This window comes from Micrasema longulum, unplaced genomic scaffold, assembly GCF_059751315.1.
Source record: "Micrasema longulum isolate JH-2025_06_02 unplaced genomic scaffold, ASM5975131v1 h1tg000280l, whole genome shotgun sequence".
Taxonomy (NCBI): domain Eukaryota; kingdom Metazoa; phylum Arthropoda; class Insecta; order Trichoptera; family Brachycentridae; genus Micrasema; species Micrasema longulum.
Window position 1 is genome coordinate 52,302 of NW_028277484.1, and position 26,273 is coordinate 78,574.

Consider the following 26,273-nt stretch of genomic DNA (forward strand, 5'->3'; position numbering starts at 1 on the left):
CAAACACAATATCTTGACGAAAAACGAATGTCGAATGAACTTAACCATTTTGTTATACTTTTGGTGCGCATTTTAAAGTTTGGGACAAAACGGACAACTTCTAACCCAATACAATAAATCTTAAAATGGGTCAATTATTTATCAATGTTTTTCAAGCGTAACCGACTTGTATCATTTAAGAAAGTCGTGGAATATCAAATCATGGTTTAATCTTTTCCCATTTCATCGAATCAAAATGTGATCTGGAATTCACTCGGCTGTAGGAATATGTCATACGACATAATCAGTAGGTAACCAGCTTAGCTGCCAAAAATGCGTCTTTTGTTATTCCGAGAGCAGACGAGAGAAAGAGGGCGCCTGCGCCGGGAGGCTCGCGGGGTGACGGGGGCGGTGGGGAGGAGGGCCCCCTCAGGCCCGGCGCCCGAACCTCCGGTTCAGTATCGAGCCGGCCACCGCAGGCTGCACTAGGCCCTATCGCGCCCGTCGCCGCCCGCGAATATCTGACAGTTAACCCGCGTGCCATGCCGCGCTAGCATGGCTGACAAGGGACACGACCCCGGGGGGCGCGAGCCCCCCAGGGCCTCCTCGCCCTGCTCCCCCTCCGCCAGGAAGCTGCGGGACAGGGTGAGCTTCTTCGAAAAGGTCTGGTCCGGAGCCGGCTCCCCCAGCGGAGACGGCCCTGACGGCGCCGCCGTGGTGGACGTGGCGGACATCGAGCGCCGCCTGCGTGAGGAGCAGCGCCGCCGCCAGGCCGCGCTCAGCAAGGGGGTGGAGGTCAAGTTGCGCCACCGGGAACCCGACTCCTCGCCCAGGCCCCCGGAGGAGGCCGACCTCGGAGCCGGCGTCAAACTCGTCAAGTTCGAAAAGATAACCGTGAAAAAGTCCGTGCGTGAAGTTACCACCGTGAGACCGCCGGTGCGGACGGAGACCCTCAGCAGGACGCCCTCGGACGAGAGGCGGACGTACGAGGACTCGGCCTACCACAGCCAGTCCAAGGGCTCGTCTGTCGGAGCGGGCGGCTCCAGTCCCGACCATCACGCTTTCCAGAACATGGCAGCCAGGATGGAGTTCGTGAGGAGCAACTCCCAGTACGACACGCACATTGCCGAAATAAGAGGTTGGTGCTGTTTGTTTACGTGAAAAATCATACCGACGATTTTTCCATTCACAAAAAAGTTTTTAGGAAAACATATGTTGTTTTTGTTGATATCAAATAACAGCCAAAAATTGGAAGTTTATTTACTTCCACACATCTAAAACTATACAAATATATCAAAGGGTTACTGATTGTGTGATTGTATCCGTATGTTATAGGCGGTATATCTTTTGCCGACTGTTAACTGCTGCTCCAAGGTATCGGTCCTTATATCCAATATGTGATAAGTGATAACTTTTCTATGCACCATTAAACTTCATCAGTCAAACCTTATCTTATGTTTGTAAATTGATAATGGAAACCGTGAACCGGTAGATAAAAACTTAGCTACAGGCATGTGAGGAAAATGAGCAATATTTGGCATTTATCTGATGCCGGTGTGTTTATTGTTTATATCTCTTTGGCAAAAAGTAACTTAGGAGGAGATAGTTAGCACATTCCGAGATTGATGTAAATTAAACCGACAAATTTTCAAGGAAAATAGAATTCTTTTAATGTGGTGTCATAGTAAATACCAAAAGTCACCTTTAGCTACGCTGAGAATGTACCCTATTAGCATATAATTATGCAAACGGCTCGCGGTGTAGAATTCTATGTTGATTGCGGTTGGCGTTTTTAACAACCTTATACACGAATATTGTGTCTCGCGGACCGTATTTATACTGTACACTGTGGTTACTACGTTGGGGGATCCGGCACGGCGATTCGGTACATGCCCGAACTACCTATTGGCCATTTTATAACCTAACCAAGGTTGCAATAAATTAACCAACTCGGTTCACGAACGAATAAATTGGCGAAATTAAAATAAAAACTATTATATGGTCTAAAATTTACCTTTAAGGTATTGTAGCTTAATAATTATTTTCGGCATTTAATATCATTCTAAATGATTATGGCGTGATAAATATTTTTTTTATCGTATATAAATATACGAGAATGTAAATTCTCTTCCTTTGGCTTATTTCACATGTATCGTCCAAATCCACACGGCACGGTAAAATTAATTTAACATTTATTCAGTAGCTACTCTCCGATAAAATTCCTTTGAATGGAATCCTAGCGGAGATTATTCATACTTATCTTTTTTTTTTAAAACATATTTTTTTTTATAAGATACAAAACAGCAAATGAAAATAAAAACCCGCTAAACCGCGAGACTGGCTTGTCAGTAGGTTCATACTTTTAACAGAGGTAGATGTATAAAATGTTAAATAAATTGAACAATCTAAAACTGGTCATTCCGTTTGCGTTTAAAAAAATAAAAACAAGTCTAATACAATAAATATATATTCACCCTTCGTTATTTTAACGTGTTGCATGAATGTTTACCACCGTGTAAAATGAGCCAGTCTTTTGTCCACACATTGGTGCATAATATAGCGCTGAAACTGATAAACTCGTTAATTATTATAATAAACACGAAAACTTGAAATTAATATGAAATATTCTTTAAAATTTATTATGTATTCATAGTTTGATGACGCATTCAAAAATGAAACCCAGTTTTTACAAATGACAGATTAATTGAGTGAGTAAACCCGAATTTTCCGTAAGAAAATTCGGTAAAAAATCATAAATCTTTCGATAACCACCCACGATACACAATGAACTGGCCATAATTTAGTATTTTTGTTTTCATATTTTAAAATAATTAAATCATTCATAAATTATTTTTAGTCTGAAAATGTAAAATGGTTGTAAAAAAAAATGGTTGTGCTATTAAACTTTCATTAAAGTTATTTTAATAAAATTGTAAAAAATTGTACCGTGCGCATATTTATCATATAATTACTGTTTTTTGTTGTTGGATAAATACATGAAAAGTACATATTATAGTTAAATGATGTTTTCCATCATAAATTCTTAACGGCATCAGTTCAGTTTTTTATTGACGTTTTGTAAATAATAAAGATAAATAAATAACCACTTGAATTATTGTAACATCTGATTGACACTGACCTAAATTAGATGAACTTGTAAGCGATATCATAAATTATTTGATTTGGTTCTGATAACAAAATGCCTCTTGCAGCACCTCTGAGTATGTATAAAAATATACTATAATAATTATTACCACCTTCCCGAGAAATATGAAGTTTTTCACTGGGTTTGTCATATTTTATTATTTTACATAATATCGAGCAGTAAAACAAAATAAGACATGTATATGCCTACACGAAGGAATAAAAATGCTTGAAATTTATTACATAATTGAGAGAAAACATTTCTGAGAAAGGAATTGGAAGTTTAGACATTTACAGGGTTTATGACTTGTCGTTGGCTGGTTTTTTTTAAGTAAAAGAAATATTTGCGTTCTTATAAATAACGCCATTTTCAACGAGTTGTAAAAAACTCACTATTATAAAATAGGATTCAAGTTGGGGTAGAGTGGGATTCGAACCACGGACCTTTGATCCGTGAGTCCGAGACACTAGCTACACGACCACAACCCGACTCGAGTCTGAGTGGCTACTTTACACACTACTTTACATACTTCTTCAACTCTACCATCTGTTAACTTTTGTGACGTAAAAAATATAATTTTATATTTAAACATGGCAAAATAGTGAGTGTTACCCGTGTATTAAGCGACCATAAGGTTGTTCAATAATCTCCCGTAAACCATTGTTAGCATGAAAGATCTTTAAGTGAATAAAAAATAAGAAACAAAAATTAAAAAAACCTCCTTAAATACTTTATAGTAAACATGTTGAAACGTAATTGATAAATATAATTTATTTGTATATAAATATGTACGTTAGGGTAGACCGATATTTTTTTTCCAAACTTTGAAATGAAAGGGGTCGAAAAAGTTGCCCTTTAGATTACTCTGAATGCAAAAAATATTTGATACTACTTTTGGCCTTCAACCAGAGCTTGAAGTTTTTCGAAAAACTCAATTTTTTGCTCTAAACCGGCTGTTATTTTGTATTTAAGTAAGAAAATAAGTCAAATTAAATTTTATAATGTGCATTAAACCTTATTGAATAAGCATTTAAGGGCGTAAATTGCACTTTGTTTTGTAATAAATGGGTAGCAGTGTTTTAATGAGCCATTGTTTTCGTCAATATTCGCCAAGCGCTCAACGGAATCAGTTCCGCGGAGTGTAAACTTTTTGCGTTTCGGTAGTTTTAAAACGTGTTCGAATTTGTAATGTGATTAAGTTATATTTTTACTAACCGAAAAATTATTTTATCAACATAGATAATTAACAAAATATTCAGACAGTTATAAACTGCAAACCTCGGTTGAGGACCAAAAGTAGTATGGAATTGTAGAATCATCTCCTATCCACCATCAAAGATGTTACCAAATTATCTCTGTTTAAATCACATATGAAGAAACATCTTTCTCTTCCTTAATCTCTCCTCCTTTCCTTTTTTCTCTTCTTTTCTTTTTCCCATTGAGGAATAGTTTTGATTTAAGGTAATTTATAAACAAATACGTTTATTTATATTTTTATAAATCTTTGGCTATTTAATATTTTTTTCTATTGAATATGTTCTGTAACTTTAATCATAAAAAGAAAACTTTTATTTCATTGGTTGGTTGGAAGAAATTTCAATTTGGCAATAAGACCGCCAATGTACAAATAACATTATGTACAAAAAGTCAAATAAATAAATAAAAATTTAAATAATTTTTACGTTCTATGTGATCCAAATCGTAACTTTTTAGATCTCTTTCACTTTGATGTCTTAAAAAATTTAACCCTTCATACATCATCGGCCTACTGTAATGTTCCTACGAGTGTAAAATAAACCTATTAAAAAAAAATTGTGTCCCACCCAAAAGTCTCTAGACTTAATAGGTAGCAAAAATTAGAATATGTTACTAAATTTAATAAATAAAAGCTGTAAAAAAACCGTCATCAAAAGGTAATAAGCCTGATAAATATCTTAATTTCCATTTTCCTCTCTGTTTCTCTCTGCTCCTCAAAAAAAAAAACAATCTTAATAACTCCCCTGGAAGTGAATTTTAGCCTTTGTCTGCACACATTTGGACATAAAAAGATGAAAGATGGTGGAGATCTATAATAATTGAGGACATGTATGAAGATTGATACCAATGCTTACTTACATGTTGTATATATTTTATGCATCCTTGTTGAACTTACAAATATTTATTTTTAAATACACAAGTCGATAGCAATGATTTTTATGTATGAGTATCATAAAAATATATATTACACTGAATGTAGTTTGTCTAGTAAATTATATAGGCCGACTTGGTTTTGCCGTTCTCGTATTCATCGCTGATATGTATATTTATGTGTGTGAGTGATACAATGAGCGGCACTGGGATCGTGATGTCACACGACTGTAACAGTATGGCAGATAGCTGTAGGTATGACACATGACAGTATGGTACACCATACAAACAGTGCAACAACTTGTTTGTGTTATCGCTGTTGCGAAATTTCAATGAAAACATTCGGCACTGGAATGACGCCATACATTTGCGCAACAAAATAAAAAGATTTGTTTTTTATTTGCTGAAGCTGTGTGTATTAATTAATAACAAGGTTTCGAGTTCGTCCAAATTTTTATAGACAAGGACTGGATTCAACCCTCTAGGGAGCTGTTGATATTAACATATTACAACAAAGATGAACACCATTTTGGAGAAGGGAATATAGAAGTCTAGGCATCCACTTTATACACTGAGTAACATTAACCATTCTGCCTATATTCGAACATCCATATTCCTTAATAAAATTTGGACAAACTCAAAACATTGTTGATTAATCCACCTGGTCCAAGAAGAAGTATAAAATTTTAAAAATATTTTCAGGCGTTGCCTAGTATGCAGGTGAAAAAATTCAATCAGATGAATCTCACCCACAACAATTAAGGTTTCAGCTCTTTAGCTTCATAAACGTCGACAGATGGAAGAATCGAAGGAATATGGATGTTCAAATATAGACAACATGATGAATATTACACAATCTGTAAAGTGGCCACTTCAACTAGCAAATGACAGGTCATAAGCCCTGTGGATGCCTAGACTTCCATATTCCCTTCTCTAAAGTGTTCTTCATTTCTGTTTAATATATTAATTAACAGTTATTCTATGTTGCATTAATCACTTTGCTAATTTTTAAATCAAAACTTTTGTTTTAACAATATGAACATAATGATATTGTGGTTTACAAGTAGAAATACGAATAAATATTTGCGTAATAAAATAAATAAAACAACTTTGTTTTTAACCACTAATTTTTATTTTCCACGGACCGGTTTCAAAGCAAACAAGCTTCTTCGTCAAGGTTTACGTAACTAATGAATTGATTCCTTTTTTATTTTTATCATGTTTACTAAATACTACCAATAAATCAAGTCGTTCTTTCCTTACACGGGTGGTAATTTGATATCATTATTATTGAAGTTAGACAGGAGAGGACTAAAAGAAATATTGTTTATTTGGTTATTAATTATTGTTTTCTTATTATGAATCGCTTTTTAAATTTCTAAGTTGTCTAATTTCAATATTTTATTTTCAACATGAAGTACTTTTAATCCAGTGTCTTTATTGAATTTATGATTATTTTCTATCAGATGATTTGCGAATTCAGAAAAAATATTATTATTTAAGCATCTTAAGTGTTCTTTCAGTCTAATATTAAAGTTTCTTTTAGTTTTTTTAATGTAGATTGAATCGCAATCATTACAATTTAATTGGTATATCCCAGATTAATTAAATTTATGGACTTTGTCTTTGTGATTTTTTAACAATGTTCCTATATTATTAGTTGTGTAGAAAGCCGGTTTAATGTTTAATGGTAGGGAATTAGATAATTGTTTTGAAAAAATGTCATTTATAAAAAGAATCCGCCTCCATTGTTTAGGTGGGTTTGCTTTATTGTGGGAGTAGAATATAAATATTTATTTTTAAGTTTGCGTTTTTGTTTTTGATTTAATATTTTATCAATTAAGTTCTCATTATATCCATTATTATTAGCAATCTGTTTTATTGTATTAAGTTTTTTTAAAAAAATTAGTATCATCTAGTGGAACGTTAATTAATATAATCTTTATAAAAAATCGTTGCCTGTGTCCCATTAAATTGGTGGGTAATTTTCTTCCTTGCCTTCATTTTCAAACGGACCTTTTCTGTGATCAGGCGCGACGAGATGAAGAATAATGCCAACGTGTATTATGAGAAAATGCTTTAAATGCAACCATGAAAATCAGTAAATAAATATTTTTTCATTCGTAAGGTATCTTAATAGTAGGTAACCTACCTAGTTATGCTTTTGAGTTTATTTTTCACAATTATAAAATACCTAAATAATAACTGCCAGCTGGTCATATCCATAGTAATGATTTACACTAAAAACAAACAATTTATTTTTCACACGAATTTTCGCATATCTACGTACCGTGATTTTTTCTCTTTTTTTGATATATCTTAAATGTAGCTGGAATAGGAATAACGTATCAATTTATTATACGTCAGTGTATCCAATATAATCCGTTTTTTTGGTCAAATTAATATAATAATGAAACGTAAAATATTTTAAGTTTCATTCAAACACGTGAATAACGAAGAGATTGCGCGCTCGGACAATTTTTCAATTGCATACATGTCTAGGGTCCTGATTTTCAAAACGATGACGTTATGTGTCTAGCTGTATCAATAAAACTAAAAAAAAAAGCATATACAGGTAGGCATGTCATTCTTAAGTTATGCCACTAATTACTTATTTATAAATAGATGATCATTCATTAAGTGGAAATTATAAAGCGTCCGCGTGCAATAACTGGGAAAATGGCAATTACAAACATTGTTGATTGCGTCACTTCTATATCGGGAGAAGGCTACTGGGTGATACATTACAAATATTGATCAACTCGTATCAATATAACAATTATTTTACTCACGAACTCAAAATATTTGTTTTTAAAATTACACGTGATTTGATATATAGATTGAGAATTTTCCAGGCCTTCTTGAAACATATTTCTTATTTTTCAGTAGGTAAAAAAATGCGCCTTGTCGTGTAGTGTTCTACCATTCTTGAACTTCTGTGTTCTATTCCTAAGAGGGTAGACGTGAAATATTTGTTTTTAATTGTGGTTATAAGGGTGTAAAGATGATTATAATAAATGAGCTGAAATCACAACCTTTATCTACGTGTGAGACTTCACTGAATTATTTTTTTATATTAGAAAACGCCTGACCTCCTAATTTTTAAACTTCTTCAACAATATTTTGAGTTTGTCCAAATTTTTGTAGACAAGGACTGGATTCGACTCCCTGGGGAGCTGTTTATACATTACCTTTTCTGAAATGTTCTTCACCTCTCTTGTAATATGTTAATGTTATCAACTCCCCGGGGAGTTGAATCCAGTCCTTGTCTACAAAAATTTGAACAAACTCAAAATAATGTTGATAAATTCACCTGGTCCATGAAGAAGTATGGAAATTGAAAAAAATAATTTTTTAGGCGTTGCCTAGTATGTAGGTGAAATAATTCAATCACACGAATCTCACCCGCATAAATAAAGGTTTCAGCTCTTTAACTTCACAAACATCAACAGGTGAAAGAATTGAAGTAATATGGGAGTACAAAAAAAAATTGTATGATTTAATAAATAAAATAAAAAAATATGGATGTTCAAATATGGGCAGAATGGTGAATGTTACACAGTGTGTAAAGTGGCCACTTAAACCAGCCATTGACAGGTCATAAGCCTAGACTTCTATATTATCTTCTCTTAAATGTTCTTCATTTAAGTTAAACTTCTTTTTAGTTTTTAACTTGGTTTTATACTGCAATATTTCACTGTCCCTAGTTAGACTGATAACCTTATCTTCAAGTAGCTGCACTTATTGTTCTAATGCAGTGCCTTGCCCACTACTGGGTGTGGAAAGGGAAATGATGGTAATGAACAGGGGTTTCCGATCTTGGTATACCAAGATCCCGTAATACCAGGATCCCGCATGATTTTCTGATCCAGCTCGGAGCGAGATTGCGTGTGCGGGATCGTATCAGTTTGGCAAATGACACAAAAGACCTGCTACGTTTTCTCCGAAAACACTTTCGTCTGACATAAGTAAGATTTCAAAAGGTTGTCGTTTCTTCAAAATAATGATAAATAAAAATACTTTTATGAATTTTATATTTGAAGCAATAACTTTGTGGTTATTCATTTTAATAAAATAAATAAAACGACTTTGTTTATCAACAATGTTTGAGTATGTCCAAATGCTTGCAGACTGGCTGGATTTGGATGTTACACAGTGTACAAAGTGGCCACTTAAACCAGCCGATGACAGGTCATAAGCCCTGTAAATGCCTAGACGTCCATATTCCTTTCTTAACAATGTTTTCCTCGCTCTGTTGAAACAAATTTTACTTTGTTTTTAACCACGAATTTTTTTTTCCACCGACCGGTTTCAAAGCAAACAAGCTTCTTCGTCAAGGTTTACGTAACTAATGAATTCTTTCCTATTTTATTTTTTTCCATGTTTACTAAATACTACACGTGGAGCCAATAAATCAAGTCTTCGTCAAGAAAATACTTCATTAGTTATGTAAATCTTGACGAAGAAGCTTGTTTGCTTTGAAATCGGTCGGTGGAAAAAAAATCGTGGTTAAAAACAAAGTTTTTTTTAATATTTTGTTTTATTTTATTAAAAATACTTTTATTTTCGCTGTCAAATATCTTTTTACACCATATTACATCTCCGCTGATTCCTGTGCCTCTAATTTGCTGAATAAATATTACAATTTATGAACGCTGAATAAAAATTATTAAAACTCTGCACAGAAACACGCTGGATCAAAAATCTTTGATTCTGCGATTACCGAGATCGCAAATCTACTGCGGGATTGGAAGCCCTATGATGGACGTTACATAGAAGGTCAATGTTATTTACCTTATACAACACTTTCCCTTTATACAATACTAAGCATACATTTAAGTTCTCACATAGATTATGCAAACAGTAAGTACCTACAAGTTAAGTGAAGACTTAAGCTTAGCACTTCAGTTTACAACTGCGTTTAAAGATTGTTATTTCTCGAGAATATGTAAATTATATAGGTTTAATTTTATTTTTATATGTGTATTAAGAAAAACAACAGCAATACAAAAAAATATACACAACATTTAAAAAAAAACAATCATAAAATAAAGCCAAATCAGTTTTCCACATAAATACAATTATAAAAATCCTGTTCAGTTAGATAGATGTAGAAGTGCATGTGTGCGAGTTTTTGTGTGTGAGGATGCGTAGGTAATGAGTGGAGTGAGGTTTTGGTAGGTATGTGAATATGTGTGTGAGTGTATATGGGTGTGAGGGTGGGTTTATGGACAGGGTGAGTGTGTGTTTGATATGAGTGAATAGAAACATCTTAAATTTATGATGAAAACATATTTTTTAATAAAGAAACTTTTTTAAAAGATTATTTTTTTCAAATAATAGTGTTTTTATCATCTTTTATTTGCTACGAGTGAATTTAATATTTACCTATACATACACTATTAAAAAATATAAAAAAAACAAATCATTAAATAATGAATCTAGAATTAAAAAATAAAAATAATTGCATTTAATGATATTATTTATTTACCATGTCATGCAATACCTTTTATCCTACAAAAATACATTTTTAGTAGAATTTAAACATTTAAATATTAAATAAATACAATATTATACTAACATATTACAACAGAGATGAAGAACATTTAAGAAAAGGTAATGTAGAAGTCTAGGCATCTACAGGGCTTATGACCTGTCAATGGCTGGTTTAAGTGGCCACTTTACACACTGTGTAACATTCACCATTCTGCCTATATTTGAACATCTATATTCCTTTAATTCTTTCATCTGTTGATGTTTGTGAAGTTAAAGAGCTGAAACCTTTATTTATGCAGGTGAGATTCATCTAATTGAATTGCACCTGTTAATGAGAGATAATAGTTCAGGGTAATCCCATATTGAATTTACAATTTTGAATAAATTCAAAAGGCCTATAATTTTTCTTATTTCGTTAAGTTTTAACAAATTTAATGTTTTTGGTAAAAAATCGTAGCGTTTTTTATTAATAAGCTTTAGTATTTTATTTTTAGTGTGTTATTTTTAATAATGTTACTATGATAAAATGCAAACATTCATCTGTTACTATAATTAATCCCACTTTGCTGTTTTGTAAGTGATAAAAATTTGAAGTAAATCGAGGAAATTTATTGAAATATGTAATTTTAAGAGGGTTGATTTAAAAATAACATCAAACGTCATCAATAGAGGTAATGCGGCGCCAATAACGATGATACTATGATGATGTCATGTAATTCCACTTCGCGACTTAATCAGAGGTTTTAGTATTCATATTTATCTGTTTACCCGGGATTTAAGACAAGTTGACTTTGGCTTTGAATTAATAACGCAATTACAGAAGTTTTGCCTATAGATGTTTGGATGTAGATATATATCGTTAATCGTTCTCAGAAATGTTAATAAATAATAACATTAATCGGTCTCTATTAAAATTAAAATAAATCATTTTTATTTAGTCCCTTATCCATTTTCTTAGAAAAATAGTAATGTAGTCATGAGGTCCCGTGGGCGTGGTAGTGTTGCCTTCGGATTATAGATCCGAAGTTTTTTACCACAACACAATGAGGAACTTCAGCCCTACGGGAAATCGGGTACAAAAAATGTTTTCTTGCGCGCGGTAAAAATTAGAGCATTCAATTTTTCGGCAAAGTTTATTGAAAATGTATGAAAAACATTTTTTTTTTAAACGAACTACTTTGAACGTCGTCACTAGCTCATATGAATTAAGTGATGATAAAGACTTCCGGTTTACGGTAAGTGAACCGACCAATCGGCAGAACTGACGGAGAAGAAGCGGAAGAGAACTTGAGATGTTACACGCGGAGTGATTTCAGAAATACAAAATTTAAAAAAAAACAGAGCTGATTATACGTTACGTAAAAATTTTAAAAAAAAATTTGCTTACTTTTTAAAAATATTTTAACAAATAAAAAGGATTTAGAAAACCACTGAACTTCCTCAATCCAATTTTCGCCGTGTGGTCAAATAGTCATAGAGCGTTTGCCTACCGCGCGGGAGGATTGTATTCCAACTATGGTTGATATATTTTTTTTATTTTAAAAGGCACGTTTTACCAAAATATTTTATCTTCCTTTGCTTAGCACCTTAAACGTAAGACTCGTGATCTTACCTTCATGTCGTCGGGTTCCTGGAACAAGTTATCAGCAACAAATTTTCAAAAGGTGAGATCTTTTCATAACAGGCATCAAATAATCTTCATAACAGACATCAAATAATATTTATAAATACAAAAAATAATGTTTTATAATATTCTACTTATGGTTTATATGAATTGTTGATTTGGGATAAGCGTTTAACTTTAAAAGTGCAATATCTCACAACTAGTTAAATGTTAGTTACTTGTGCCAAAAACCCGACATCCATATTTCTTTAATTCTTCCGTCCGTCTATTTTAATGGAGTAAAAGAGCATGAAACCTTTATTGTTGCGAAGTGATTATTCTGATTGAATTATTTCACATGCTGGGCAACGCCTGAAAATATTTTTTTTCAATTTTTACACTCCTTCTTGGACCAGTTGGTTTGTTTATTTCCTTCTCTTAAACGTTCTCCATCTCTTTTGTAATTTATTAACACGGATATCTCTTTTTCCTTTTAAAAAAACGAGACTATTAGTCTTGTCTTTTATAAGAATTTTTTACTATCCATTTTGTAAACAGTAATGAAAAAACCTGTTTATGCATTCATTATACTCAACGTCGCAAATTTCAAAAATTAAATGGACATATAAAAACGCGTATTGACATCTCTCCAGGTACTTTATTGCAACGGAAATGTTTGAATTATTTCCTAAAATGCAGGCTCCGAAGGTTTCATACGAGAGTCCCCTAATTATTGCAATCTAACCGTGGCTATATTTTTCACTAGCCAATTGAAGTGGTTGGACGATTTCTGTTGCACAAGAGTTATAAGATAAGATCTAGTATACGTAAAACACAGTATTAATCTACCCTATTTGCTTTTAGTAATGCCTGGACTCTGTTCGGCCACAGAATATTATGTCCATATTATAATATGTTCCTTGTTTATTTGATTTTAATATTTACTTCTGTAGTAAATCCAAAACCAAAATAGTTGTAATATTACATCCGATGATTGTAGTATAATGTAATGCTAAAATGAGTTTACCCTTTACATAAATGTTTAAATACACATAAAACTAATATTTAAGCTAGTGTGGATCCATGTTTGAAACTATTAGACTTATTTTTATCCTTATTGGATAACCAAAATAAATCATGTAAAAAATAATATTATTTGTACTAATGATGTCATTAAGTGGTATAAAGGTATGAAGGAGGTTTTGTATGAATTCGATTGAATTAAGAATGTAAGTAAAATTAATATGTGCGTTTATTGCATTCGTGGTTAGATTAGATTAAAGTACAAAAAATTCAATTACTTAACGACCTTCCGACATTAATAATTGTACAATGTTATTCTTAAATTATTTATAATACGAGTAACTATCTGGAAATGTAAAGAAACATTTCAAATTTTTATTTAAAAATAAAATATCAACTCTGAAATTCAGAACTTTCGAAGGATTATGTTAAATTAGCCTATATGATTATTACCTGCCTTTATTATTTATTATCTTCAACCGACGTCGCATAGTAAAATCGATATATTGAAGTAACCATTATATTTTTGCAGTCTTGTAAAAATATTTATAAAAATATGAAATTTAGTTATTGTCAGTGCTAAATTAGAATCGACATTAAAATAAAGATATATATGGATTACTAAATAATACAATAACTGTTTATTGACTTAACTGGCGGATATCGTAACAGCAGTCTTGATAAATTTTATATTGTAATCTGGAATCCATCCGCACATTATCATGCTAATAACGCGATTAGGTTTTTATATAAAATTTGCTTAACAAATTACGAGATGGAAAATATCAATTCGTAATAACGGAAAATATAGTCACAATGTTATTTGTACGAGGGCGAGTCCGTGAAAATCTCGTTGAAAATGTGTAGTAATAATGGTAAAAATCATCCACTTTATAACGGGTTTCCCTGCTGAGGGGGACTCTCAAACCAATTTTGCATAAAAAATATTTTGTAAAATATATTAATAAAAAAAAAGTTGAATTATCCATAAATGCTCGGTGTCGGTGATAAAAATGAGCATTGAAATTAAAACTCTAGGGAAACTATTTTTCATTCTTGATTACAGTAAAGTAATATTTTTTGTTTTTTTTTTAATAAAAAAAAAAACGGGAAAAGTAAGCGAATGTAATTTTTTGAGTGGGTACTTTAGATTTAATTTCTCCCTCCTTTAAAATTCGGCAAAATGTCCATAAAACAAAAACTTTCAATTTTGTGTAATAAGTGTATGAGATTTGCAGTAGGTAGGTACATAATATAAATAAGCATTTTTCTTCAATAAAAATATTCTTGAATATTGTTTATCTTACTTTAAAACATAATTTATATTAATTGTGTCCCGTTTGAAGACAAGCAATAATATGATTTAAATTATTATTTGCACATCATAATCCGTAATTACTATGAAAATATTTTACTTTTTATCGCTTGCAAGCGAAATTGATTATTATAAAATTATTCTTAGAGGGTAGGTTGAAATGTTATCAGGAAACGTTTATTGAACTTAAAAAGTATACAGCATTTTTCGAATGCCGTTTTACATGTAGGATATTATATTGTTACGTAAACAGTACACTACATTTAAAAAATACATTTTGAATAATAAGTACAGCTTTATATTTCTATATTATGAACGGATATTATTATAAGTATTATTACACAAAATTTAAACTTGTTCCAAGTTCATATACCTGAATTTCATTCGGCAATAACAATATATTAAATTGTAGACCCTGATATAAATAAAACTAGTTTTGTTAATAATTCGCTAAACAGTTTGCAGTTTTCTAATATCATCGAGGAATTACTATTTTCAACTTTTATATATTTTAAACAGCGCACAAAACTCCATGTTTTATCTTTTGTTATAAAATAATAACTCGTTCACTAAACTAGAATACATGTAAAACTTATATGAAAAGTTCAATGTCATATTTGCGAAATAAAATGTATGCCGCTTGTCAAGGTAGAGGTATAAGACATTCTCCTTTTATTTTGCCAAATTGACCTTATTTAACTGTTTTATTTTATATAGGTATAATAAACAGATTAAACTTTATTTTATTTGACACAAACATTTACGTGATGATTAACCGGACTGAAATATAAAACAATAAAATCATATTTATTCACCGAAATAACTTTGTTTTTTCTCACATCTGGTGGAAATAATTTGTTGGATATATTTATTTAGTTATCCATTTGTTTTTTTCAATGTTGTCATTTAGAAATAATAAATAAATATCAAATAATGCTGAAAAAAAGGGATAAATGAATAATTGTTGACTCCCGGTTTTTAATATAAGCCGACATTTAAAATTATTTTATGGAAACTATTTGTATACTTTCAATAATTATTTAAAATCATTCAAAATAATATGCGGACCTATTTTGGAATAAAACTGTTAATTCGCTAAGTTTGTGTTTTTAAATATTACATATTATTTTATGTTTTGAGGAGATGACTAGTTGAGTGCCTGCATAGTTAAAAGATACATTTATTATTTCACTCCGAATCATATATTTATTTTGTACCTAGACATTATTGTGTCTACGAAAATCGATTTGCACATTGTTTACATGCGTTTTTTTATAATGCAAATAAAAAATAACATACGACGTTATGCTCTTACTCTTATTCTTCGAAGTGGGTGTCTGTGCTATAAAACGTTCTGACGTCACTGCGACCTGTGAAGCCCGGGTCTTTAAAGAGCCTGGCTACTGTGTGGAAGTCGAGAGTTCTCATTTTGCTAAATCTCCCCCTCCAAGCCCTGCTCACAATAATATAAATCTTGTACATTGTTATGACAAGATAAATATTATAGATTCTCACATCCGCTATAAAAATAGTGAATTTTTGGTGTAGGTATATGCACAAGGCCACTGCAATATAGTTCAAACCTATAATTTGTTTGTTATAAACTACAATTCGCATATGAAGAATGATTATCCGCCTCCTTTTAAGTTTTCTGCTACTCTCTGACTATGAAAAACATGTATTGTTATTTTTCCCATACACCTATCAAACAATATTGTCCGCATAAATTTACTGCTTTGACAAGACCAATAACATTTGGTTTTTTTTGTGCTAAAAAATTCATTCCTATACTTGATATTTTTGTGATTCCTTTATATTATTATGTTATTAGTTTTTTATATGTATGTACTACTTACCTAACAAATAAAGTAAAATGCTTTGAGGTGATTCTAAACGAAAATATGAAAATAATTATTTATAGATGGCGCTTTTATATTTTTTTAATTTAAAATGCCACTTTTCGTTTATTTTCAATGGAAATTTTACAAAACTTGGTTTGCGGAAACGTGAAACTATATTGATTGTAACAAATACCTTAACTATATAATTTAGGTCTTTTTCACAAAATGGTGTACACAACGAAAAATAATATGAGTATTTTTTTGTTTTGTACACCATTTTGTGAAAAGGGCCTAAATTATATTGTTATGGTATTTGTTACAATCAATATAGTGTAGAATATCCGCAAACCAAGTTTAGTCAAATTTCCATGTAAAATAAACGTAAAAATGGCATTTTTAAATATAAAAACACCATCTTTAAATAATTAGTTTCATATTTTTTTTAGAATCATCTTAAGACGGAGTTTTAAAAAATCTAAAAAGGCATAATCTTTTTTACATAAAAATAAAGTAATGTTCAAATTCCATTTTTTAAAATTTGCAAAATCATTATAACCAAACAAACCACCTATAAATACAGATGACATTTTTTTGATTTGATTAACAAATAACACAGTATTATGTTCCTACTCAAAATAAAATCCACCAGAACCTCTTATTATACAATTTCAAAATAACATGGTATAAACATTAAATTTTCTTTATTAATGTTTTTTTTTTCTTTTCTTTTCTTGATTTTATTTAAAAGAACAAAATATTTTTCTTATCATTTTTTTATCAGTATGTATTTATGTGTATATTTATATCATTTACCTAAGAGGTAGTTTTAAATAATAATACATGTAAATTAAAAAAGAAAAATCTATGTTTGGTGTTATTCAAAATTGTTTTTTTTATTTTTTATTAATGTGTGTTGCTTTCTTACTTTTTTTTACAGGTTCAAAATCTTTCTATCACCAAATATTTAATTTTCCACGTATTTTTATAACTAGTAATATTATTTTTAAACCGTGTATCTTTTTTTTTTTGACTCCTTAATTTGTAAATAACTGTTTAGTAATAAATTCATTTAAATACTGTATTTTACTTATTTCACTTACATGTATGTATTTTATTATATGCAACTTATATGTAAAAGGCACTAAGTGCGTTTATTTCAATAAAATAAAATAAATAAATTTTAAAACAATTGGAGCATTCGTTTTTGCAATTATCCATTTCGCTCTCTCACTCGTTTACTAGGCGTATAGTTAGTCAATAATCTTTGTCACAATTTTTTATAAGTATTTTGCTGTTATGCTGTTTTAATAAAATTAAGGTACAAATAATAGTAAACAATTTTAATTTTTGAAATCCCAAATTGATTTTTATACAAGGAAACCATTGACTTTTACACCGTACTGCGTGGAACATAAATAGATCCCTTGTATAAAAAGAGGTTCCGGTGTAATACCTACTGAGTAGATAAGTATAATCGAAATGAATAAAATCGTAAATAAGTCAAATCGCTGTTTTTAAACTTTGGTGGTTGTTTTCAGTCCCTATTTCAACTACACCATCGACAAAATGCCAAACAAAACGTCTTTCATATTTAATATGATTAAAAAAAGATTAATCTAGCGATAAACGTATTTCGATGTTGTTTTGTATATAAATATAATATAACGTTTTGAGTTTTAAGCGGGATCGCATGATCCAACCATGAACAATAATTATCATTTTATACCTTTTTTCGTGATCAAAAGATATAAAATTTTGATGACTGACTTTTGTTGGTTGAACAAAAATAATATTTTTTTCTTTTACTGAATATCGTGAATAAAGATACTTTTGAATAAATTGTAGTAATATTATGAATCGTTTAGCGGAATAAATAGGTCAAACTACCCGCTATCGGGATATGGGAATGAGACGTTATCGAAATATTAATGGATTTTATGATATTGTAAATCGGGTATTAATAAAATAAAATCATAATATGCTATCGTCAATTCATTAAATTATGAGATAATATCTATTTTATAAATGATACGTGACTGAATAATTTTAAAAAAATTTGCCTGTTTTGTTAAACTCTTGTGTACGTAAATAAATACGTTTTTTCGTAAAATTTTATACATGCTTTTTGAAATCTATAGTTTATCGATAATAGTATGTAAACTAATAATTTAAACCTGATTTGGGATATATCAACATATTAAATTATTACTATACTTATAAATTATATCGTAAAATTCCAAGTGTTATAATTTTTATGGTGGTTTTAGGTATATTGAGTCTATATCGACATAAATAAATATTTTGTTACTATCAAAAGTTGCTTTACTGTTTTTTAATGGGTGTCCTGATAATCAAAAAATATCAACATCATCATTTTTACAAGGCTCACATGCACGTTTATATTTTGCTAATAAGAAAATATAATTTATGTCTTTCAATTAAAAGAAGCAAAAAAAAATTATAACTATTGTCAAACTTGGTTACTTATTATTTTGTAATTAATAAAAATTTACTAGTTGATTATCCAACCATTTAATTTGTATGATGATTCAAGAATTTGTGAAATACGCGGTGTACGCAATAATGCACACATATGTGCATAGCAGGGGCGAACCGTGTATAGAAGCGATTATGCGCAGCTTACCATTATATTTGACTAACCATAATAATGTTTTATTGTAACTTTATTTACAGAAAAACAAATAAATAATTACCATTTATTTTAAATCATTTCCACCGTTTGTATTTTTATCCTAATATAAATATAAATTTTAATAAAGCGCGCCCCGCGCCTGAGGTGAGCTAAGAAACTAGCCGATTATTCCAGCTTACGCAAATAAGTATACTATATTTTGAATGTCTTAGCCCCAGTGCAGGTTTTGTCCTAGATTAAACTTGCAGATTACACAAATTATTTGAAGATTCTTGATTTGGAAAACAGTATTTCAAACATTCTTTCTTAAGGACTATTTTTCTTTGAGATGGTACTTTTGACATAAGACTATAATTACTTTCATGCGTCATATTGCAGGACATATAGCACTCCACACGGCTGTTTTTAGCACTATTAATTACTAGAACAATTCGGCCAGTTCACATATCAATTGAATACCTAATATTGACTGAATTCATAGTGGTATTTTTTAATGAATTATATAGTAAAGTAATGGATAATATATCAATATAAAATATCACGAAGTAACATCGTTTGAGTTGATTTCATGGATGAGAGTTGTTTTATCACACAGAACCACAGAAAAATATCAATTTATAGTATATATCACTTACATTATATTATGTACCTCCTATGGTACAAAGATATGTTTTTTTTATAGCTTACCTGTAAATAAAATCACCATTCCCCACTGGTGCATAGGTACTTGTCAACTTATATATTAAAAAATATATTTGCATAAATTAATTAAATTATTCGTTCACATGCATGTTTAAAAAGAGATTTATATTACGATTTTTTTCATATTTTTCTCGAAATTTTAATTTCGTTGGAAAGGCCTGTTTTATTTGCGTGTCAATTAAAATAAAACAAAGAAATTAATGTCACCCAATCACTATAAATGTCATAAATTAAAGAAGTGTTTATGATCGTGGAAGCTTTTATTTCTTTGATGAATGCTTTTTCTTTAGTTCTAAATAACTTCTCATTATATTGACTAATGCTTCTGTGACTTGGAATAAATAAAAATAATTTTTTTTTAAAGTTGACAAACACCGTCTCATCCAGAGCCCGAAGATACTTTAATATTTTGTATCCGCTGTCTGTATTTTTAAATTATGTTAGTACGACTGCAGCTTGCCCACCACGTAAAGCGCACGGCATCGGTGGGTGCCCACATACGTACAAAAAAATGCATTGCCAAACGTGAAAAGCCTTTTGAGAGGTCTCGGGTTCAATTGACCTGAATTTTTATGTAAAATAGTGTTTTTACCTTACAATATTTCGTAGTCCCTGAATCGTAAGACTGATCATCTTACCTTTATGTAAAGAAAATGATTGAAATACGCCTTGTTTGGTGCACCAATGTAGTGTCCTATCCACCATTAGCTGCGGAGGACGAATGATTACAACAATGATATGTATAATTTGCACGGTATCAGAAGTAGATAGAATTATATACTATCTATTTATAATACGTATAAAATATTATGTGTCTGTCTGCTTGACAGTATAAATTATGTAATTTATAAAGAGCAGTCAACTACTGTAAATAAATTGACGACTTCAATGTTCTCTGATCTCTTGGAGGTTTAATCAAACATGACATTGACTTTCCTATTTATTTTATTAAAGAGCAATGACAGACGACTGGACATGCATCCTGCATACGTACATAAATATGTCAATAACATGCAAAATATATTATGTTGCTAAACCCGTAACCACTACGAGTAAAATTGTTTACAGCAAGCGATGTACTCGTCTAAAAATAATAATTTTTACTGGGCATTTTAAGTCAAAAATCACATTTACATAGCAAAAATAATATTAATATAATGTGCCCATCAATAAAATATTTATATATAATCTCTTATAGTAGAGTACAATGTGCTATGTATTGTATTAGTTTTTTGCACAATTTTTGTTTTTTGTTGCATCCATCTATGTAGGTAAACCCGTACCAAGAGAGATGCAAGTTGTATCTGTATGGTGTGGTATCGGTATGGTATAGGGAAGCGACAGCAAAGCGATTAACGGTCATTCTCGCAAATATTTTCATGTTTGAGCGAGTAAGTGGGGACCACTCCGCTATCACCGCTCACCATACCTCCCACAAGTACAAAAAAAAATAATATACATATAAACATCTGCAGTAAAAAAATGATACACAAATAATATACTATGTTTCAAGGGTATTGTACCTTATCCAAGAGTCACATCGCCGCAGCTCTTGAAAATCTCTGTAGTGGCTTTATATCTATAATTGATGAAGGTAGTTTATTGTATAGTTCTATTCCACTACCATTTAATTTATTTATTCATTTTAAATTACGTTTGTTCCATAGAGTATAATATAATACATCTATTTGTTTACAGATTCACGAACTTAATGTAACTTTTTAGGCTGTGCCCGCGTTAAGCCATAAAACATGCGAAAAATAATCGGATTGTGATCCTGTGGCAAGTGTTGCGGACTCACGGATCAGAAGTCCGAGGTTCGAATCTCATTTTAGCCCAACTCGATTCCTATTTTATAACAGTAAGTTTTTTACAACTAGCAGAATATAGCCTCAAAATTAAATTATATTTGAAAATTATCAGAACACAAGTATTTCCTTTTTAAGTTTTAATACAAAAGAATAAAGTACAAATCTAAAGAGACTAGCGAATTAGCTAAAAAAAACTGCCCCGTTTATTAAAAGCCATTGGCGTATCGTCGGTTGACAGGTTAAACTCCGATTCGCATATTCCGTAAGTAGTTCGATAGAGAATGTAACTGAGAATATAATCTTCAAATTTCCGATGAATCCGTGCTTTTTTGGCTAAGTTAGATGTAGTTGATCAGTTTAAAAAATATGTTTCGAGAAAAACGGGTTTAAAGTTTGAATGCACATTTTTTTTAAAATAAATATTTGCGTTCTTATGATTTACCCAAATATTGAATTTTGAGGGCCATTTTCAATGAGTTGTAAATAATTTATTATTAGAAAATGGGAATCAACTTAGGGTAGAGTGGGATTCGAGCCGCGGACCTTTGATCCGCGAGTCCGAGACACTAGCCACGGGACCACAACCCGATTAAAATAATTTGTCAATTTACCTTTAATCTGCAATTCCAGCACCATACATTTGGCCTTTCAAATTAACGTTATTCTTTTTTTCTTTTTTCCTGGGTACGTATTCTGATGGGAAGTTAAAATTTATTTATCTTTTATGTTAAATAAGGTTTTCTGTTTGAAAAAATAATATGTTTACAATTTTAATTTCTAAATATGTTCAATTACCGGTTACCGACAAAGATACTTTGATTTTTTTTTACAAATATACACACATTCGTTCATAAATATCGATATTAGTTTATACCGTTTCAGTATGTACCGATGAAGATAGCCGTTCATAATCGCGGCCCAGGTTGACTTCAACAATTGTCCAGCGACTTAAATTCTGGAGTGGGTTTGTCCCTTAAATACAGATTCATGGTAAAATATCTTTATATCACTAAGTATATTTTTCAGCAATCTCTTGCAACAGTGCAGTTAGTAAAATTATACAGAAACGCCTGTTTTGGATCACATAATGGCCTTAGTAATTGTTTCACGCAAGAAATTCTTGAAAAATATAGAATTATAGTTACATACTAAGTAATACTCTACCATAAATCTGTACTTAATATTGTTTTTCTTAACCGCCGGCATAGTACATTAGACACGTTACTTCCTTACTAAAAGCATTGCAGTTTAAGCAAATACTGTGTTGCCCTCGACGATTTGGAAATATATAAATAAAATCCCGAAATATATGTAAATATTTATGAGCCAGAAATCGTTATATTAAAACATTGCTAAGATGTTTGTTTCACGCACGGAGAGTTTCGGGTTTGATTCTCGGTGAGATTACTTAAATTACATGTGATTTATCATGAGCCTTGATGTTTTGTGCTCTAATTCACTATTGTAATTGAGCCTATTGGCCTATTGCGGTGCAATGAAAAAAATACACTTGCATCATTATATTACATTATGAAACCTCGCACCCTTTCAAGTAAAATATAATTGGCGATCCAATTATAAGGGTGGCTTTTATGTATAGCTGGCGGCGTACCCACTACCCTATTTCCCGAATTTTCCGCCCGCAAAACACCGTTAAATAATAATAACAGGTTGTTTTTACTTCCCGGGTGAATTATTTTTACCTAAACGTAAAACAGTCGCCAAATTTACTCTCTGTCTTATTCCGATGGTTCTGAAAATTGAAAAAAAAAATCAACATTATTAAGGTTAAGATAAAAAAAATATTAAATTGTAAGAAAAATACTGTTTTTATTTCTCACAAAAGGAGAATTAATAAGTCTCTAATGTAGGTTAATATTTGTATTTCACCACTTACCGAACGTCTAATTTCTATCGATTTCGAGACATAACCGTATTAATATTGTTATTATGGATAATTTCAAAAGTGCCATTTTTGGAATATCGCAAAAGGACGCTTTATTTGTAGAAACGTGATTCTATCATTAACTAGCGGACCCGTCAGACGTTGTCCTACCCAAACATGGCTTGCCTGCTATTAGCTTGGAAAAAGACTTTACATTGATAAGCAGGTACCTAGGTACTTGTTTATGGCTGAATTCCAAAACATATATATTTTGTTTTAGTATGGCATTATTTTTGCCAACAGATGGGTGTACTTATGTAGGAATACGATTTTTTTAATGTATTGAATTAAATAAATAAAGAGAATATTATAAAAAATCCAGTAAAAAGAAATAAATGTGTAGAAATTATAAGGAATTTAAGGAAAGAATCTGATTGAGATCCACAAAAAACCAATGCTGTTTGTAAACATTAAAAAACATACATATTTTATGCATTAAAAAAGAACATCTTTCCATTTTTTGTATAAATGCATTTTCCTCTAATGCAACCCTGGTAGATCGATAAATAAAACAAATTATGCTCCTTACTTCTCTTTTACATATTAGATTAAAGATTTTAATATCTACGAACACGCACAGCGCAAAGATCTATATTTCTCCGAAAATCACACGTAAATCGGTTGAGCCGTTTAGGAGGAGTTCAGTGACATCACACGTACAGAGGAATTATGTATATAAAGATAATTTCTGTAACTGTTTCCACAAAATCATTTTTTTTGGTAATCGTATGCTACGAAATCGTTAAAATTATTTGTTTAACTGGTAGATTTAAAGTTTTTTCTGAAACATCACTCCACTTTTATAGTTTCGCACTTTTGCTGTTACTATTGTAAATATAAAGTTAGAAAGAAAAACAGTAAATTATTTTTTAGCGATTAAACAATATCAAATAATCTTAATCATAACAAATAAATTGAATATTTATCAAGATATCTCGACTGACTCGAAGAATTATTTGAAAATGAAATGCGCCTTAGAGGTCATTTATTCAAAAATATCCCTACGGTATTCACCTATCTTTATTGTTATATACACGCCAAGGCATTAAAAACATATAAACTAGTTTCGGTACTCGGACACGTTCGTTTACCTTGTTTGGGGTCCAGCGTTCGATTCTTGGCAGGGAATATGTGAATATTATATTTCACTGTACCTAGACTGGTACCTGAAGCGTAAGACTGATGATCACTTTACCGCACATGTAATAAAATTCATTTAGAAACGCTACAATTGGATTACCAATGCAGTGCAATATGATAGAATGATAACATAGCCGGAACATACATCCAGGGTTTTGGTTCTATTTCACAAACAAAACTACCTACATATATATTATTTATTTCACCTGATCGGTCGATTAATAAATATATTATTATTTATTTATAAACTTATTCAGTCTATTTAGTTAAAACATATATATTTTTTTTATATGCAGGTACAGTTAAAATAAAATACAATTGAAAAAATTAAAACTAGGACAAAATAAAAAAGTAACGACCTCGACACAAGATCTGGTATATTAAAGCGATTGCCTTAATCTAGAAAGACTTACACCTGAAAAATACAGATCTTGTCGATATTATATGCCCACTTCTATCATTATTTTAAAGCTTGTGGTAAATACTTATTCTTCGATAACTAGGATATCAGAATAGAGCAGGTAGATGGATGCGTGCGGCGGCTATCGAGCGGTCGTGTCGTGTCCTGCACGTGTCACGCACGTGCCAGCCCGTGACGTCACTGCTACCGAGCACATTTCCCGCTCTCGAACATCTTCAGAACGATTGCGATGCGATAGCGTGTGGCTGCTATCTGCTCGTATGTCGAACCCCAGATCTATTTTTTCTCTGCTTTGCATTTCACATGAAATGTTTTGGTATCTGCATAATAAAAGACGCGGTCCGCTAATAAATACAAGATCTAAATATGTTGATATGCATTTATCTATTCAGAAAATATGACATCATTGAATAGTATTTATTTAATATCTATATTCTCCAGCTAAAGATTTTTTTTGTAATTACATAGCTAGCAAGCACACTGAACTCATCCTGGTATTATATTATTAAGTTACACAAGATTCGAATAAAGAAATATTTATTAGATTCGTGTCTTGCTATTTGATTTAAAAACGGAACTTAAATTCATAAATGAGAAAACACATTTTTCACTAAAATTAGTGATGTATGTAATAAATTATTTATACATAAATGCCACTAATAAAGCAGACACTTAACCGACTGAAAAAATGAACAGTATTAGATTTTAGGATATCATTCAAATTATTTAAAATATAACTATCCTTTGAAAATACAAAACATATATTTTATATCAATCTGTTAGTTGATTTTATTTTCATGATATTTCCCAATTTGTAAAAAAAATAAACGTTTTCCGGAAAAAAAACAGTTAATACAATAATATATTTTAGATTTTTTAAAATTTCAATTCATTACAATTACACAAAATCAATACAGAACTAAGTTTTCTCAGAGTTTTTTCAAATAAAATCCTTTATAAACATATTTTTAACATAGGAACTGTTTTTGTTTTTTTTTTCAAAATATTTACAAAATAGTCTTAAATTAATGTCCTGCTGAGTTGAGTTGCATACATACAACTAGTCAGCAGG

At 30.9% G+C, this 26,273-nt stretch overlaps 1 protein-coding gene across 1 annotated transcript in view; it reads left to right on the forward strand.

The window, feature by feature from the left end:
• The first annotated feature begins 436 nt into the window (after nt 1-436).
• The window catches only part of Msp300 (Muscle-specific protein 300 kDa), a 170,428-nt gene continuing 144,591 nt past the window's right edge, over nt 437-26,273 (forward strand). Inside the window, exon 1 of the mRNA XM_088224344.1 lies at nt 437-1,117. Within this exon, the coding sequence (XP_088080470.1) occupies nt 535-1,117 (583 nt within the window). The 5' untranslated portion in view covers nt 437-534. The remainder of the gene's footprint in view (nt 1,118-26,273) is intronic.